Source organism: Coregonus lavaretus (assembly GCF_964263955.1).
Source record: "Coregonus lavaretus genome assembly, contig: HAP1_SCAFFOLD_413, whole genome shotgun sequence".
In the NCBI taxonomy this organism is placed as follows: domain Eukaryota; kingdom Metazoa; phylum Chordata; class Actinopteri; order Salmoniformes; family Salmonidae; genus Coregonus; species Coregonus lavaretus.
This window is the reverse complement of record NW_028164202.1, coordinates 271,782-292,073: the sequence shown is the minus strand read 5'-3', so window position 1 is coordinate 292,073 and position 20,292 is coordinate 271,782. Positions and strand designations below refer to the sequence as shown.

General features: G+C 50.6%; 1 protein-coding gene across 4 annotated transcripts in view; it reads left to right on the top strand.

Annotated features, from left to right (window-relative positions):
* Positions 1-20,292, top strand: part of LOC311117331 (14-3-3 protein beta/alpha-A-like) — a 33,853-nt gene that overhangs the window by 10,956 nt on the left and 2,605 nt on the right. For all 4 annotated transcript variants that reach the window (XR_014611596.1, XR_014611597.1, XM_084192293.1 and 1 more), the window contains exons 3-5: positions 1,297-1,420; positions 16,285-16,448; positions 18,724-18,819. Coding sequence is in view for 2 of the 4 variants with exons in the window: in XM_084192293.1 (XP_084048419.1) it covers positions 1,297-1,420; positions 16,285-16,448; positions 18,724-18,819 (384 nt within the window). In the remaining 2 variants the exon portion in view is untranslated. The remainder of the gene's footprint in view (positions 1-1,296; positions 1,421-16,284; positions 16,449-18,723; positions 18,820-20,292) is intronic.

Sequence of the window (20,292 nt, the reverse complement as noted above, 5' to 3'; positions counted from 1 at the left end):
ATCACACGGCTGGAAACTACAACTCTCTACTACATCACACGGCTGGAAACTACAACTCTCTACTACATCACACGGCTGGAAACTACAACTCTCTACTACATCACACGGCTGGAAACTACAACTCTCTACTACATCACACGGCTGGAAACTACAACTCTCTACTACATCACACGGCTGGAAACTACAACTCTCTACTACATCACACGGCTGGAAACTACAACTCTCTACTACATCACACGGCTGGAAACTACAACTCTCTACTACATCACACGGCTGGAAACTACAACTCTCTACTACATCACACGGCTGGAAACTACAACTCTCTACTACATCACACGGCTGGAAACTACAACTCTCTACTACATCACACGGCTGGAAACTACAACTCTCTACTACATCACACGGCTGGAAACTACAACTCTCTACTACATCACACGGCTGGAAACTACAACTCTCTACTACATCACACGGCTGGAAACTACAACTCTCTACTACATCACACGGCTGGAAACTACAACTCTCTACTACATCACACGGCTGGAAACTACAACTCTCTACTACATCACACGGCTGGAAACTACAACTCCCTACTACATCACACGGCTGGAAACTACAACTCTCTACTACATCACACGGCTGGAAACTACAACTCTCTACTACATCACACGGCTGGAAACTACAACTCTCTACTACATCACACGGCTGGAAACTACAACTCTCTACTACATCACACGGCTGGAAACTACAACTCTCTACTACATCACACGGCTGGAAACTACAACTCTCTACTACATCACACGGCTTGATCTGATTTTATCTCTAGAGAAACTGGTTCTGGGGTCTGGACCTGCCAGTACACTGTTAGGTGAAACCTTGGTTCTGGGGTCTGGACCTGCCAGTACAACCAGAGAAAAACGTTGATGGTAGTCAGCAGAGCTGCAAATGAGTGTGCTGTGCTGTAGACTAGAGCTAACCAAGCACACTGAGCCAATTACACTGGAGAGGAGAGGAGGAGAGAGGCAGGTCACTGGGACATCAGCCTCTCCTCTCTTACCCACTCGGTGGTCCCTGATGAGGGAATATTCCAATTCTTGACCATTATGATTGGAAGCAAGTCATTGATTGTTTCCTGTCTGAATGAGCCAGCCTTCAGAGCCAAACCATCGACGTTGTCCGTCTTTGTACTATTGGTCACCTTACCCAGGGCTGGTGCTAACAATTCACATGTAAATAACTGAGTGTGGCGGTTATTTGCATATTTCTAACAAACGCTCTTCTGTCTCGCTCTCTCTACAGGGTCTTCTGGACAAGTTCCTCATCCCCAATGCTACTCCAGCCGAGAGCAAAGTCTTCTATCTGAAAATGAAAGGAGATTACTACCGCTACTTAGCCGAGGTGGCTGTTGGCGAGGAGAAGGCCGGTAAGCCCTGTGATAAGTCCCCTTTTGTGCTAGCCAACCAGGTGTGTGTGTGTGTGTGTGTGTGTGTGTGTGTGTGTGTGTGTGTGTGTGTGTGTGTTTTGGAACATGTAGTCAGGTGTGTAATCCACACCACTAGAGGTACACGGGACCAGGACTGGATCCTGTTAACTAGGCAGGACTGGATCCTGTTAACTAGGCAGGACTGGATCCTGTTAACTAGGCAGGACTGGATCCTGTTAACTAGGCAGGACTGGATCCTGTTAACTAGGCAGGACTGGATCCTGTTAACTAGGCAGGACTGGATCCTGTTAACTAGGCAGGACCGGATCCTGTTAACTAGGCAGGACCGGATCCTGTTAACTAGGCAGGACCGGATCCTGTTAACTAGGCAGGACTGGATCCTGTTAACTAGGCAGGACTGGATCCTGTTAACTAGGCAGGACCGGATCCTGTTAACTAGGCAGGACCGGATCCTGTTAACTAGGCAGGACCGGATCCTGTTAACTAGGCACTACAGCAGGGGTTCCTAAACTTTTTTGGCTTGTAGAGGGAAACATTCTGGCCTGGTCCTGTCCTGTGGGCATTGTAGAGGGAAACATTCTGGCCTGGTCCTGTCCTGTGGGCATTGTAGAGGGAAACATTCTGGCCTGGTCCTGTCCTGTGGGCATTGTAGAGGGAAACATTCTGGCCTGGTCCTGTCCTGTGGGCATTGTAGAGGGAAACATTCTGGCCTGGTCCTGTCCTGTGGGCATTGTAGAGGGAAACATTCTGGCCTGGTCCTGTCCTGTGGGCATTGTAGAGGGAAACATTCTGGCCTGGTCCTGTCCTGTGGGCATTGTAGAGGGAAACATTCTGGCCTGGTCCTGTCCTGTGGGAATTGTAGAGGGAAACATTCTGGCCTGGTCCTGTCCTGTGGGCATTGTAGAGGGAAACATTCTGGCCTGGTCCTGTCCTGTGGGCATTGTAGAGGGAAACATTCTGGCCTGGTCCTGTCCTGTGGGCATTGTAGAGGGAAACATTCTGGCCTGGTCCTGTCCTGTGGGCATTGTAGAGGGAAACATTCTGGCCTGGTCCTGTCCTGTGGGCATTGTAGAGGGAAACATTCTGGCCTGGTCCTGTCCTGTGGGCATTGTAGAGGGAAACATTCTGGCCTGGTCCTGTCCTGTGGGCATTGTAGAGGGAAGCATTCTGGCCTGGTCCTGTCCTGTGGGCATTGTAGAGGGAAACATTCTGGCCTGGTCCTGTCCTGTGGGCATTGTAGAGGGAAACATTCTGGCCTGGTCCTGTCCTGTGGGCATTGTAGAGGGAAACATTCTGGCCTGGTCCTGTCCTGTGGGCATTGTAGAGGGAAACATTCTGGCCTGGTCCTGTCCTGTGGGCATTGTAGAGGGAAACATTCTGGCCTGGTCCTGTCCTGTGGGCATTGTAGAGGGAAACATTCTGGCCTGGTCCTGTCCTGTGGGCATTGTAGAGGGAAACATTCTGGCCTGGTCCTGTCCTGTGGGCATTGTAGAGGGAAACATTCTGGCCTGGTCCTGTCCTGTGGGGCTTGTAGAGGGAAACATTCTGGCCTGGTCCTGTCCTGTGGGCATTGTAGAGGGAAACATTCTGGCCTGGTCCTGTCCTGTGGGCATTGTAGAGGGAAACATTCTGAGAGTCTTCTCTTTCAGTGATGGGTCATAATATTTTCTAGCTTAAACCGTTCAAAAGATGGAGCCAAATTTGTAGGAAGAAAACGGAAGCATAAACTCTGTTTATTACAACCGCAGCTAGCAGCTAGCGGAGGTTACTGACATAACCCTGGTTCTATGGACCAAGGCCATTTGTTTCTATCGCGATCTCATTTTCAAATCACAGCTAGCGGAGTGCTTCAGAGGGCTGGTAACAGCTAGCGGTGTGGTTCAGAGGGCTGGTGTCAGCTAGCGGAGTGGTTCAGAGGGCTGGTAACAGCTAGCGGTGTGGTTCAGAGGGCTGGTAACAGCTAACGGTGTGGTTCAGAGGGCTGGTGTCAGCTAGCGGAGTGGTTCAGAGGGCTGGTAACAGCTAGCGGAGTGGTTCAGAGGGCTGGTAACAGCTAGCGGTGTGGTTCAGAGGGCTGGTAACAGCTAGCGGTGTGGTTCAGAGGGCTGGTAACAGCTAGCGGTGTGGTTCAGAGGGCTGGTAACAGCTAGCGGTGTGGTTCAGAGGGCTGGTAACAGCTAGCGGTGTGGTTCAGAGGGCTGGTAACAGCTAGCGGTGTGGTTCAGAGGGCTGGTAACAGCTAGCGGTGTGGTTCAGAGGGCTGGTAACAGCTAGCGGTGTGGTTCAGAGGGCTGGTAACAGCTAGCGGTGTGGTTCAGAGGGCTGGTATGACCCATCTACTTTCCGGCTACCCGGATAAAGCACTAAATAAACTTCAGTTAGTGCTAAATACGGCTGCTAGAATCCTGACTAGAACCAAGAAATTTGATCATATTACTCCAGTGCTAGCTTCCCTACACTGGCTTCCTGTTAAGGCAAGGGCTGATTTCAAGGTTTTACTGTTAACCTATAAAGCGTTACATGGGCTTGCTCCTACCTATCTTTCCGAGTTGGTCCTGCCGTACATACCAATACGTACGCTACGGTCACAAGACGCAGGCCTCCTAATTGTCCCTAGAATTTCTAAGCAAACAGCGGGAGGCAGGGCTTTCTCCTATAGATCTCCATTTTTATGGAACAGTTTGCCTACCCATGTGAGAGACGCAGACTCGGTCTCAACCTTTAAGTCTTTACTGAAGACTTATCTCTTCAGTAGGTCTTATGATTGAGTGTAGTCTGGCCCAGGAGTGTGAAGGTGAACGGAAAGGCTCTGGAGCAACGAACAGCCCTTGCTGTCTCTGCCAGGCCGGTTCCCCTCTCTCCACTGGGGTTCTCTGCCTCTAACCCTGTTACAGGGGCTGAGTCACTGGCTTGCTGGTGCTCTTTCATGCCGTCCCTAGGAGGGGTGCGTCACTTGAGTGGGTTGAGTTACTGACGTGATCTTCCTGTCTGGGTTGGCGCCCCCCCTTGGTTTGTGCTGTGGTGGAGACCTCTGTGGGCTATACTCGGCCTTGTCTCAGGATTGTAAGTTGGTGGTTGAGGATATCCCTCTAGTGGTGCGGGGGCTGTGCTTTGGCAGAGTGGGTGGGGTTATATCCTTCCTGTTTGGCCCTGTCCGGGGGTTTCTTCGGATGGGGCCACAGTGTCTCCGGACCGCTCCTGTCTCAGCCTCCAGTATTTATGCTGCAGTAGTTTATGTGTCGGGGGGCTGGGGTTAGTTGGTTATACCTGGAGTACTTCTCCTGTCTTATCCAGTGTCCTGTGTGAATTTAAGTATGCTCTCTCTAATTCTCTCGTTCTCTCTTTCTCTCTGAGAACCTGAGCCCTAGGACCATACGTCAGGACTACCGGGCATGATGACACCTTGCTGTCCCCAGTCCGCCTGGCCTTGCTGCTATTCCAGTTTCAACTGTTCTGCCTGCGGTTACGAAACCCCTACCTGTCCCAGACCTGCTGTTTTCAACTCTTAATGATCGGCTATGAAAAGCCAACTGAGAGACCTGAGCCCTAGGACCATACGTCGGGACTACCGGCCGTGGTGACTCCTTGCTGTCCCCAGTCCGCCTGGCCTTGCTGCTATTCCAGTTTCAACTGTTCTGCCTGCGGTTATGGAACCCCTACCTGTCCCAGACCTGCTGTTTTCAACTCTTAATGATCGGCTATGAAAAGCCAACTGAGATTTATTCCTGATTATTATTTGACCATGCTTGTCACTTATGAACATTTTTGAACATCTTAGCATGGTTCTGTTATAATCTCCACCCGGCACAGCCAGAAGAGGACTGGCCACCCCTCATAGCCTGGTTCCTCTCTAGGTTTCTTCCTAGGTTTTGGCCTTTCTAGGGAGTTTTTCCTAGCCACCGTGCTTCTACACCTGCATTACTAGCTGTTTGGGGTTTTAGGCTGGGTTTCTGTACAGCACTTCGAGATATCAGCTGATGTACGAAGGGCTATATAAAATAAAATTGATTGATTGATTGATTGGTAACAGCTAGCGGTGTGGTTCAGAGGGCTGGTAACAGCTAGCGGTGTGGTTCAGAGGGCTGGTAACAGCTAGCGGTGTGGTTCAGAGGGCTGGTAACAGCTAGCGGTGTGGTTCAGAGGGCTGGTAACAGCTAGCGGTGTGGTTCAGAGGGCTGGTAACAGCTAGCGGTGTGGTTCAGAGGGCTGGTAACAGCTAGCGGTGTGGTTCTGTTACCCCTGCCTCACACTGTGATATGGCTCCAGAAAACACATGAAATGACAGTGGAAGCTTGTCTGCTGGATCTGCGGATGTCTTAATTGATGTAATCCAAAAGATGCCATAACTTCTTCACCACAGTATAAAGAGTAGCCAAGTCTACACAGGATTGAGTTGAGGAGGAGCATAGGGGTTGTTGGTGTATACAGGAAGTCTGTCTGGAGGCGCAGTGGTCTAAGGCACTGCATCGCAGTGCTAGCTGTGCCACTAGAGATCCTGGTTGGAATCCAGGCTCTGTCGTAGCCGGCCGCGACCGGGAGACCCATGGGGGCGGCGCACAATTGGCCCAGCGTCGTCCAGGGTAGGGGAGGGAATGGCCGGCAGGGATTTGGCTCAGTTGGTAGAGCATGGCGTTTGCAACGCCAAGGTTGTGGGTTCGTTTCCCACGGGGGGCCAGTATAAAAAAATAAATAATGTATGCACTCACTAACTGTAAGTCGCTCTGGATAAGAGCGTCTGCTAAATGACTAACATGTAAATGGAGGCCTGTACTGTAGTAGGGCTGGGCGGTAGACCACCTTTTATTTTATACCAATATTGATGCATGGACCGGTTTGGGTTATTACTTCTAGAACGCTATTTCAATGTTTGGTTTGTTAAATGTGATCTGCATCTCCAGCGCGTGTAATGTCCGTTTTTATAGTTTACTCTGTTTGCCACTGGAGTGATCTTTCTCCCTCCCCTCCTGGTGCATGCTGCTAACCACACCAAGCCCTGCCCCCTGACACACCAAGCCCTGCCCCCTGACACACCAAGCCCTGCCCCCTGTCACACCAAGCCCTGCCCCCTGACACACCAAGCCCTGCCCCCTGTCACACCAAGCCCTGCCCCCTGTCACACCAAGCCCTGCCCCCTGTCACACCAAGCCCTGCCCCCTGTCACACCAAGCCCTGCCCCCTGTCACACCAAGCCCTGCCCCCTGTCACACCAAGCCCTGCCCCCTGTCACACCAAGCCCTGCCCCCTGTCACACCAAGCCCTGCCCCCTGACACACCAAGCCCTGCCCCCTGACACACCAAGCCCTGCCCCCTGACACACCAAGCCCTGCCCCCTGACACACCAAGCCCTGCCCCCTGACACACCAAGCCCTGCCTCCTGACACACCAAGCCCTGCCCACTGTCACACCAAGCTACTAGAGAGAGATTGTAGCACACACTACCAGAGAGAGAGATGGTAGCACACACTACCAGAGAGAGAGATGGTAGCACACACTACCAGAGAGAGAGATGGTAGCACACACTACCAGAGAGAGAGATGGTAGCACACACTACCAGAGAGAGAGATGGTAGCAGACACTACCAGAGAGAGATGGTAGCACACACTACCAGAGAGAGATGGTAGCAGACACTACCAGAGGGAGAGATGGTAGCAGACACTACCAGAGAGAGAGATGGTAGCAGACACTACCAGAGAGAGAGATGGTAGCACACACTACCAGAGAGAGAGATGGTAGCACACACTACCAGAGAGAGAGATGGTAGCAGACACTACCAGAGAGAGAGATGGTAGCAGACACTACCAGAGGGAGAGATGGTAGCACACACTACCAGAGAGAGAGATGGTAGCAGACACTACCAGAGGGAGAGATGGTAGCACACACTACCAGAGAGAGAGATGGTAGCACACACTACCAGAGAGAGAGATGGTAGCAGACACTACCAGAGGGAGAGATGGTAGCACACACTACCAGAGAGAGAGATGGTAGCACACACAACCAGAGAGAGAGATGGTAGCAGACACTACCAGAGGGAGAGATGGTAGCAGACACTACCAGAGGGAGAGATGGTAGCACACACTACCAGAGGGAGAGATGGTAGCACACACTACCAGAGAGAGATGGTAGCACACACTACCAGAGAGAGATGGTAGCAGACACTACCAGAGGGAGAGATGGTAGCACACACTACCAGAGAGAGAGATGGTAGCACACACTACCAGAGGGAGAGATGGTAGCACACACTACCAGAGAGAGAGATGGTAGCACACACTACCAGAGGGAGAGATGGTAGCACACACTACCAGAGGGAGAGATGGTAGCACACACTACCAGAGAGAGAGATGGTAGCACACACTACCAGAGAGAGAGATGGTAGCACACACTACCAGAGAGAGAGATGGTAGCACACACTACCAGAGAGAGAGATGGTAGCACACACTACCAGAGAGAGAGATGGTAGCACACACTACCAGAGAGAGAGATGGTAGCACACACTACCAGAGAGAGAGATGGTAGCACACACTACCAGAGAGAGAGATGGTAGCACACACTACCAGAGAGAGAGAGATGGTAGCACACACACTACCAGAGAGAGAGATGGTAGCACACACTACCAGAGAGAGAGATGGTAGCACACACTACCAGAGAGAGAGAGATGGTAGCACACACACTACCAGAGAGAGAGATGGTAGCACACACACTACCAGAGAGAGAGATGGTAGCACACACTACCAGAGAGAGAGATGGTAGCACACACTACCAGAGAGAGAGATGGTAGCACACACTACCAGAGAGAGAGATGGTAGCACACACTACCAGAGAGAGAGATGGTAGCACACACTACCAGAGAGAGATGGTAGCAGACACTACCAGAGAGAGAGATGGTAGCAGACACTACCAGAGAGAGAGATGGTAGCAGACACTACCAGAGAGAGATGGTAGCACACACTATCAGAGAGAGAGAGAGATGGTAGCAGACACTACCAGAGAGAGAGATGGTAGCAGACACTACCAGAGAGAGAGATGGTAGCACACACTACCAGAGAGAGAGAGAGATGGTAGCAGACACTACCAGAGAGAGAGATGGTAGCAGACACTACCAGAGAGAGAGATATGGTAGCACACACTACCAGAGAGAGAGAGAGATGGTAGCAGACACTACCAGAGAGAGATGGTAGCACACACTACCAGAGAGAGAGAGAGATGGTAGCAGACACTACCAGAGAGAGAGATGGTAGCACACACTGTGACGGCCCTGAATATTTCTGAACCGTCTCAAGGCTTCTCCTTCTAATAGGGCGCTTCCCCTTTAATTCCCCATTAAATAGCCAGCATCAGCTGCGCAAAAGAGAAGTTGTGATTGAGACCTGAAGGAGGATGTGTACTACCTTCAGTTCATGAAGCTTCGCCATGACGTTTGTTTGGTTGCCTTACAGTGTGTTTTGTGGCCTTAAAGCGAGTTTACCCAGGATTGGATCCACTCTGTGCGCTGTGGACTACAACTCTCCGTTGGTTTTCGTGGCCTTTCCTCCGCTGGAGGGCTGTTGGCGGATTGTCTGACTGACCGACTGACTACAACTTTTTGTATACGGTATTTCCTTTGTTTGGGGGTGATGTATACTGTGATTTATGTAGTTGTGAGGACGTATTATTCTTTGGGTAGTCTTTGATACGCTTTATAGTTGTGTTACAAAATAAGTGTTATTTTGAGGGTATGAATATACTGGGTTTATGCTACGGACAAGCGTTGCGGGACTAAGGGCACTTGAGCCACGGAACTTATTTACCGGGCTGGACTCTTTTTATGCCCGAGGTACAGGACATTTCTAAATGAACATAAGTGCATTGATTTGTTATATTGTTGTGTGTGGGTGGGTGTGATCATTTATGTTGTGAATACAACCAAGCAAAAGTATACACTTGTTTGAAGTTCTTTCCAAGGTTTTTAGGGGTTTATGAAAAGTATATTTCCATCTTGACTTTTACATAAGTCCTTTGTATTGGTGTGACTTGACGGACCAGATGGGACTCATTCCCTCCCGAACTAAAAGGAGAAACCTATGCTTTCTCTGGTAGGCACAACCTACCTGGCACCCCTATAAATGCCTCAAGTCAAAACCGTTACAACACTACCAGAGAGAGAGAGATGGTAGCACACACTACCAGAGAGAGAGAGAGATGGTAGCACACACTACCAGAGAGAGAGAGAGATGGTAGCACACACTACCAGAGAGAGAGAGATGGTAGCAGACACTACCAGAGAGAGAGATGGTAGCAGACACTACCAGAGAGAGATGGTAGCACACACTACCAGAGAGAGATGGTAGCACACACTACCAGAGAGAGATGGTAGCAGACACTACCAGAGGGAGAGATGGTAGCACACACTACCAGAGAGAGAGATGGTAGCACACACTACCAGAGGGAGAGATGGTAGCAGACACTACCAGAGGGAGAGATGGTAGCACACACTACCAGAGAGAGAGATGGTAGCACACACTACCAGAGAGAGAGATGGTAGCAGACACTACCAGAGGGAGAGATGGTAGCAGACACTACCAGAGGGAGAGATGGTAGCAGACACTACCAGAGGGAGAGATGGTAGCACACACTACCAGAGGGAGAGATGGTAGCACACACTACCAGAGAGAGATGGTAGCACACACTACCAGAGAGAGATGGTAGCAGACACTACCAGAGGAAGAGATGGTAGCACACACTACCAGAGAGAGAGATGGTAGCAGACACTACCAGAGGGAGAGATGGTAGCACACACTACCAGAGAGAGAGATGGTAGCACACACTACCAGAGGGAGAGATGGTAGCACACACTACCAGAGGGAGAGATGGTAGCACACACTACCAGAGAGAGAGATGGTAGCACACACTACCAGAGAGAGAGATGGTAGCACACACTACCAGAGAGAGAGATGGTAGCACACACTACCAGAGAGAGAGATGGTAGCACACACTACCAGAGAGAGAGATGGTAGCACACACTACCAGAGAGAGAGATGGTAGCAGACACTACCAGAGAGAGAGAGAGATGGTAGCAGACACTACCAGAGAGAGAGAGAGATGGTAGCACACACTACCAGAGAGAGAGAGAGATGGTAGCACACACTACCAGAGAGAGAGATGGTAGCACACACTACCAGAGAGAGAGATGGTAGCACACACTACCAGAGAGAGAGATGGTAGCACACACTACCAGAGAGAGAGAGAGATGGTAGCACACACTACCAGAGAGAGAGAGAGATGGTAGCAGACACTACCAGAGAGAGAGATGGTAGCACACACTACCAGAGAGAGATGGTAGCACACACTACCAGAGAGAGATGGTAGCAGACACTACCAGAGAGAGAGAGAGATGGTAGCAGACACTACCAGAGAGAGAGATGGTAGCACACACTACCAGAGAGAGATGGTAGCACACACTACCAGAGAGAGATGGTAGCAGACACTACCAGAGGGAGAGATGGTAGCACACACTACCAGAGAGAGAGATGGTAGCACACACTACCAGAGGGAGAGATGGTAGCAGACACTACCAGAGGGAGAGATGGTAGCACACACTACCAGAGAGAGAGATGGTAGCACACACTACCAGAGAGAGAGAGATGGTAGCAGACACTACCAGAGAGAGAGATGGTAGCAGACACTACCAGAGAGAGAGATGGTAGCACACACTACCAGAGAGAGAGATGGTAGCACACACTACCAGAGAGAGAGATGGTAGCAGACACTACCAGAGAGAGAGAGAGATGGTAGCACACACTACCAGAGAGAGAGATGGTAGCACACACTACCAGAGAGAGAGATGGTAGCACACACTACCAGAGAGAGATGGTAGCACACACTACCAGAGAGAGAGATGGTAGCACACACTACCAGAGAGAGAGATGGTAGCACACACTACCAGAGAGAGAGATGGTAGCACACACTACCAGAGAGAGAGATGGTAGCACACACTACCAGAGAGAGAGATGGTAGCACACACTACCAGAGAGAGAGAGAGATGGTAGCACACACTACCAGAGAGAGAGAGAGATGGTAGCACACACTACCAGAGAGAGAGATGGTAGCAGACACTACCAGAGAGAGAGATGGTAGCACACACTACCAGAGAGAGAGATGGTAGCAGACACTACCAGAGAGAGAGATGGTAGCACACACTACCAGAGAGAGAGATGGTAGCACACACTACCAGAGAGAGAGAGATGGTAGCACACACTACCAGAGAGAGAGAGATGGTAGCACACACTACCAGAGAGAGAGATGGTAGCACACACTACCAGAGAGAGAGATGGTAGCAGACACTACCAGAGAGAGAGATGGTAGCACACACTACCAGAGAGAGAGATGGTAGCAGACACTACCAGAGAGAGAGATGGTAGCACACACTACCAGAGAGAGATGGTAGCACACACTACCAGAGAGAGAGAGATGGTAGCACACACTACCAGAGAGAGAGAGAGATGGTAGCACACACTACCAGAGAGAGAGAGATGGTAGCAGACACTACCAGAGAGAGAGAGATGGTAGCACACACTACCAGAGAGAGAGAGATGGTAGCACACACTACCAGAGAGAGAGATGGTAGCACACACTACCAGAGAGAGATGGTAGCACACACTACCAGAGAGAGAGAGATGGTAGCACACACTACCAGAGAGAGAGAGAGAGAGAGAGATGGTAGCACACACTACCAGAGAGAGATAGAGAGAGATTGTAGCACACACTACCAGAGAGAGAGAGATGGTAGCACACACTACCAGAGAGAGAGAGAGAGAGAGAGAGAGAGATGGTAGCACACACTACCAGAGAGAGATAGAGAGAGATGGTAGCACACACTACCAGAGAGAGAGAGATGGTAGCACACACTACCAGAGAGAGAGAGATGGTAGCACACACTACCAGAGGGAGAGATGGTAGCACACACTACCAGAGAGAGAGATGGTAGCACACACTACCAGAGAGAGAGATGGTAGCACACACTACCAGAGGGAGAGATGGTAGCACACACTACCAGAGAGAGAGAGATGGTAGCACACACTACCAGAGAGAGAGAGATGGTAGCACACACTACCAGAGGGAGAGATGGTAGCACACACTACCAGAGAGAGAGAGATGGTAGCACACACTACCAGAGAGAGAGAGAGAGAAGGGCGTGACCTGTTAGCTTTGTGTTGCAGCTGAAGCAGGAGAGCTGTGTCCTGGTTGATCCAAGATGGCTGTCTGCTCTGATCCAGGGCTTTAGGTCTTCTATAAACATTACTACATGGTGTGCCACACCCAAGAACATAGGGCTGACTCACTGACTGTACTGCTACGTAGGGTACCACGCCCATGAAACTGACCTCATTCAGCCCACTCATACATAGTCCTAGTGTTATTCATAGGAGTCATAGTTTGTGGACAGCCAGATATTCTGAATGAAGGGCACGCTGAGGCTAGTTCTAGTGACTGGAGGAAGCTGTGAGGGAGGCCAGTAGAGGCTAGTTCTAGTGACTGGAGGAAGCTGTGAGGGAGGCCAGTAGAGGCTAGTTCTAGTGACTGGAGGAAGCTGTGAGGGAGGCCAGTAGAGGCTAGTTCTAGTGACTGGAGGAAGCTGTGAGGGAGGCTAGTAGAGGCTAGTTCTAGTGACTGGAGGAAGCTGTGAGGGAGGCTAGTAGAGGCTAGTCAGAGAGAGAATGTGTGAACAGGAAGTTACAGCAGGGCGCAGTTCCTCTTAGTGTCAGTCTGTTGTGTTGCACAGAGGAAGACTTAATCTAGTCTACACACCTCTCTGTTACTGGCAGAGGAAATAGACCAACTTAATGCTCCTCATAGACCTAAGGCCCGTACACCCTCACCACTACAAGGCCCCGTACAGCCCTCACCACTACAAGGCCCCATACGCCCTCACCACTACAAGGCCCCGTACGCCCTCACCACTACAAGGCCCCGGTACGCCCCTCACCACTACAAGGCCCCGTACGCCCTCACCACTACAAGGCCCCGGTACGCCCCTCACCACTACAAGGCCCCGGTACGCCCCTACCACTACAAGGCCCCCGTACACCCCTCACCACTACAAGGCCCCGTACGCCCTCACCACTACAAGGCCCCGTACGCCCTCACCACTACAAGGCCCCGGTACACCCCTCACCACTACAAGGCCCACGTACACCCCTCACCACTACAAGGCCCCGGTACGCCCCTCACCACTACAAGGCCCCGTACACCCCTCGCCACTACAAGGCCCCGTACACCCTCACCACTACAAGGCCCCGGTACGCCCTCACCACTACAAGGCCCACGTACACCCTCACCACTACAAGGCCACGTACACCCTCACCACTACAAGGCCCACGTACACCCCTCGCCACTACAAGGCCCCGGTACGCCCTCACCACTACAAGGCCCCGTACACCCTCACCACTACAAGGCCCCGGTACACCCTCACCACTACAAGGCCCCGGTACGCCCCTCACCACTACAAGGCCCAGTACACCCCTCACCACTACAAGGCCCCGGTACACCCTCACCACTACAAGGCCCCAGTACACCCCTCACCACTACAAGGCCCCAGTACACCCTCACCACTACAAGGCCCAGTACACCCCTCACCACTACAAGGCCCCGTACGCCCTCACCACTACAAGGCCCCGGTACACCCCTCACCACTACAAGGCCCACGTACACCCCTCACCACTACAAGGCCCCGGTACGCCCCTCACCACTACAAGGCCCCGTACACCCCTCGCCACTACAAGGCCCCGTACACCCTCACCACTACAAGGCCCCGGTACGCCCTCACCACTACAAGGCCCCGTACACCCCTCGCCACTACAAGGCCCCGTACACCCTCACCACTACAAGGCCCCGGTACGCCCTCACCACTACAAGGCCCACGTACACCCTCACCACTACAAGGCCACGTACACCCTCACCACTACAAGGCCCACGTACACCCCTCGCCACTACAAGGCCCCGGTACGCCCTCACCACTACAAGGCCCCGTACACCCTCACCACTACAAGGCCCCGGTACACCCTCACCACTACAAGGCCCCGGTACGCCCCTCACCACTACAAGGCCCAGTACACCCCTCACCACTACAAGGCCCCGGTACACCCTCACCACTACAAGGCCCCAGTACACCCCTCACCACTACAAGGCCCCAGTACACCCTCACCACTACAAGGCCCAGTACACCCCTCACCACTACAAGGCCCCGTACGCCCTCACCACTACAAGGCCCCGGTACACCCCTCACCACTACAAGGCCCACGTACACCCCTCACCACTACAAGGCCCCGGTACGCCCCTCACCACTACAAGGCCCCGTACACCCCTCGCCACTACAAGGCCCCGTACACCCTCACCACTACAAGGCCCCGGTACGCCCTCACCACTACAAGGCCCACGTACACCCTCACCACTACAAGGCCACGTACACCCTCACCACTACAAGGCCCACGTACACCCCTCGCCACTACAAGGCCCCGGTACGCCCTCACCACTACAAGGCCCCGGTACACCCTCACCACTACAAGGCCCCGTACACCCTCACCACTACAAGGCCCCGGTACGCCCTCACTACTACAAGGCCCCGGTACACCCTCACCACTACAAGGCCCCGGTACGCCCCTCACCACTACAAGGCCCCGGTACGCCCTCACCACTACAAGGCCCCGGTACGCCCTCACCACTACAAGGCCCCGTACACCCTCACCACTACAAGGCCCCGGTACGCCCTCACTACTACAAGGCCCCGGTACACCCTCACCACTACAAGGCCCCGGTACGCCCCTCACCACTACAAGGCCCCGGTACGCCCTCACCACTACAAGGCCCCGGTACACCCCTCACCACTACAAGGCCCAGTACACCCCTCACCACTACAAGGCCCAGTACACCCCTCACCACTACAAGGCCCCGGTACACCCCTCACCACTACAAGGCCCAGTACACCCCTCACCACTACAAGGCCCCGGTACACCCTCACCACTACAAGGCCCCGGTACACCCCTCACCACTACAAGGCCCACGTACACCCCTCACCACTACAAGGCCCCGGTACACCCCTCACCACTACAAGGCCCCGGTACACCCCTCACCACTACAAGGCCCACGTACGCCCTCACCACTACAAGGCCCCGGTACGCCCTCACCACTACAAGGCCCAGTACGCCCTCACCACTACAAGGCCCCGGTACACCCTCACCACTACAAGGCCCCGGTACGCCCCTCACCACTACAAGGCCCCGGTACGCCCCTCACCACTACAAGGCCCCAGTACACCCTCACCACTACAAGGCCCCGGTACGCCCCTCACCACTACAAGGCCCCGGTACACCCTCACCACTACAAGGCCCCGGTACGCCCCTCACCACTACAAGGCCCACGTACGCCCTCACCACTACAAGGCCCCGGTACACCCTCACCACTACAGGGCCCCGGTACACCCTCACCACTACAAGGCCCCGGTACACCCCTCACCACTACAAGGCCCAGTACACCCCTCACCACTACAAGGCCCCGGTACACCCTCACCACTACAAGGCCCAGTACACCCCTCACCACTACAAGGCCCCGGTACGCCCTCACCACTACAACCATTGTGATACCGTTATCACTTTGACTCATTGTCTACAACCGATACTTCCAGACCACAACATGCCTAGATTTGGTTGCTCTTAGTTTTTCAAGTTGTATTTTTTGGGTTTAGTATTTCTGATCTTAAAGACAGAACACTGTCTGAATAAAGTTATTCAGGAAAATGACAATTGATGTTATCCTCTTAAAGAGATGTATTTGTTTAAAGTAGTATATTTTGAATCTCTCTCTCCTCCCTCCAGCCATCATCGGTAACTCCCAGGAGGCCTATAAGGATGCGTTTGAGATCAGTAAGAACGACATGCAGCCCACCCACCCTATCCGTCTGGGTCTGGCTCTCAACTTCTCCGTCTTCTATTACGAGATCCTCAACTCCCCTGAGCAGGCCTGCAAACTGGCCAAGACGGTATGTGGGCGGTTGATGAAGGGTTGACAGTCCTGTAGGGCAGTGAGTCTCAACTGGTGGGTCGCAGGACGTTTTTCAAAGGGTCCTGGGTGTCTGGGGAACGTGACTGAAGTGACCCCGTGAAATGTGGGTCCTTTCGACAAAACCGGTTGAGATTCACTGCCGTAGGGCCTTTGTACATAAGACGGCTTGCTTGGATAACGTCATATCTACTCTGTTTATTATCTATCCTGATTACCTAGTCCCATTTACCCCTACCTACATGTACATATTACCTCCACTAGCTGGTACCCCTGCACAGTGACTCTGTACTGCTACTCCTTGTATATAGCCTCATTATTGTTATGTTATTGTCTTAGTATTTCCTTTTTTTATTTGGCAACTTTTTCTTACTTTTTAACTCTGCGTTGTTGGTTAAGGGCTTGTTAGTAAGCAAAGATGAAAAACAGACGAATTTGTGAAATTGTTACTTAACAAGTCGTTGTGTGATGCTTGGTGCTCAAGGAATCAGTATACTATTAAATATGTGGTCCTCTGTAGCTCAGCTGGTAGAGCACGGCGCTTATAACGCCAAGGTAGTGGGTTCGATCCCCGGGACCACCCATACACAAAAATGTATGCACGCATGACTGTAAGTCGCTTTGGATAAAAGTGTCTGCTAAATGGCATATTATTATTATTATTATTATTATTATTATATTATTAAGCATTTCACGGTAAAGTGTACACCTGTTGTATTCAGCGCATGTGACCGCTGCGGCCGCTGATTGGCTGAATACCCAGGGCGTGATTTGGTTGGTAATGCTGAATGATTATCCAACATCTCAGTAAATTGTTTTTTTTAAACAATTAATTGACCCGACATAGGTTCAATTATTTGACTTCCATTAATTGTTTTCCTTCTTCTGTGAGCTCAGTGCGCAGAGATATATCAGATCCAGCCTGAACTGTGTGATGTTGTAGTTTCCAACAGGCCCAATATTCTACATAGTTTAGCGCATAAAACCTGGTAATTAACTACAGTGACCATAATCCATTGCGCATCTATACTGAACAAAAATATAAACGCAACATGTAAAGTGTTGGTCCCATGTTTCATGAGCTGAAATAAAAGATCACAGAAATTTTCCATACGCAAAAAAAAAACATTTCTCTCAAATTTGGTGCACAAATTTGTTTACATCACTGTTAGTGAGCATTTCTCCTTTGCCAAGATAATCCATCCACCTGACAGGTGTGGCATATCAAGAAGCTGATTAAACAGCATGATCGTTACACTGGTGCACCTTGTGCTGGGGACAATAAAAGGCCACTCTAAAAGGTGCAGTTTTGTCACACAACACAATGCCACAGATGTCTCAAGATTTGTGGGAGCGTGCAATTGGCATGCTGACTGCAGGAATGTCCACCAGAGCTGTTCCCAGAGAATTGAATGTTCATTTCTCTACCATAAGCCGCCTCCAACGTCATTTATTAATTGTTTTTTTCTGTGCTACATCATTCTAACCAAATAATCAAAACCGAAATAAAAAATGTGATTGATCTTTTGATTTTAAACCTAATCCTAACCTTTAACCACACTGGAAACCTTATTTCTAACCTTAAATTTAGACCAAAAAGCTCATTTTGTTTTCAGTGATTTTTTTTACGATCGAGACAATTTTGACATTGTGGCTGTGGTAACTAGTGGAAACCAGGGAGAACGCAACAAGCTTTCAGATACAATAAGTGAAAACATGATCTAGCTGGGGATGGCTAGCTAACATAATGTCACAAAGCATGATGCGCTAGCCAGGTAACTTTCATAACTTCATATTTCTGAGTTAGTCAGATATTAGTTAAGACTTGAAATTTGCATGGGAGCTAACTAGCTAGCAAGGCGCTAGCAAGCTACCAGCTATCTATAGCTAACTCGCTGCTTATCAAAGGTAGATAACTGGTTAATTTGAGCAAGAAAATTCACCAACATTTTTCTTAATATTTCTCAAAATGACTGCAGCTGGCTAATTTAATTTGATGCACCCGGTTTTCTGCTGTTCTATTCCACGTCTCCTGCAGTAGAATCTGATGAACAACGTGGGGGAAATGCTTTTTGCCAGAGTTGAGATGCAAAAGGTTCTAGCTAGTGTGTCCCTCTGTCCTTCGTGTTTTAATGTCACGTGCACAAGTACAGCGAAAAATGCCTTTTCTTGCAAGCTCCAAACCCAACAATGCGGTAATCAATATCCAATGTAGCACAACAATGTGATCTGATGCTACTGTTGTTCTCCTGCAGGCTTTCGATGACGCCATTGCAGAGCTTGATTCTCTGAGTGAAGACTCGTACAAAGACAGCACCTTGATCATGCAGCTGCTGAGAGACAACTTGACAGTAAGTATCTTAGTTCCCCTGCTGTCACTGGGTTGAGTGATGATGTAGAGAGGTAGGATCATGTATTACATCATAGTTCCCCCGCTGTCACTGGGTTGAGTTATGATGTAGAGAGGTTGGGTCATGTATTACATCATAGTTCCCCTGCTGTCACTGGGTTGAGTTATGATGTAGAGAGGTAGGGTCATGTATTACATCATAGTTCCCCTGCTGTCACTGGGTTGAGTTATGATGTAGAGAGGTAGGGTCATGTATTACATCATAGTTCCCCTGCTGTCACTGGGTTGAGTTATGATGTAGAGAGGTTGGGTCATGTATTACATCATAGTTCCCCCTGCTGTCACTGGGTTGAGTTATGATGTAGAGGTTGGGTCATGTATTACATCATAGTTCCCCCTGCTGTCACTGGGTTGAGTTATGATGTAGAGAGGTAGGGTCATGTATTACATCATAGTTCCCCTGCTGTCACTGGGTTGAGTTATGATGTAGAGGTTGGGTCATGTATTACATCATAGTTCCCCCTGCTGTCACTGGGTTGAGTTATGATGTAGAGGTTGGGTCATGTATTACATCATAGTTCCCCCTGCTGTCACTGGGTTGAGTTATGATGTAGAGAGGTTGGGTCATGTATTACATCATAGTTCCCCTGCTGTCACTGGGTTGAGTTATGATGTAGAGAGGTTGGGTCATGTATTACATCATAGTTCCCCCTGCTGTCACTGGGTTGAGTTATGATGTAGAGAGGTTGGGTCATGTATTACATCATAGTTCCCCCTGCTGTCACTGGGTTGAGTTATGTATTACATCATAGTTCCCCTGCTGTCACTGGGTTGAGTTATGATGTATTACATCATAGTTCCCCTGCTGTCACTGGGTTGAGTTATGATGTAGAGAGGTTGGGTCATGTATTACATCATAGTTCCCCTGCTGTCACTGGGTTGAGTTATGATGTAGAGAGGTAGGATCATGTATTACATCATAGTTCCCCTGCTGTCACTGGGTTGAGTTATGATGTAGAGGTTGGGTCATGTATTACATCATAGTTCCCCCTGCTGTCACTGGGTTGAGTTATGATGTAGAGAGGTAGGGTCATGTATTACATCATAGTTCCCCTGCTGTCACTGGGTTGAGTTATGATGTAGAGGTTGGGTCATGTATTACATCATAGTTCCCCCTGCTGTCACTGGGTTGAGTTATGATGTAGAGTTTGGGTCATGTATTACATCATAGTTCCCCCTGCTGTCACTGGGTTGAGTTATGATGTAGAGGTTGGGTCATGTATTACATCATAGTTCCCCCTGCTGTCACTGGGTTGAGTTATGATGTAGAGAGGTTGGGTCATGTATTACATCATAGTTCCCCCTGCTGTCACTGGGTTGAGTTATGATGTGGAGAGGTTGGGTCATGTATTACATCATAGTTCCCCCTGCTGTCACTGGGTTGAGTTATGATGTAGAGAGGTTGGGTCATGTA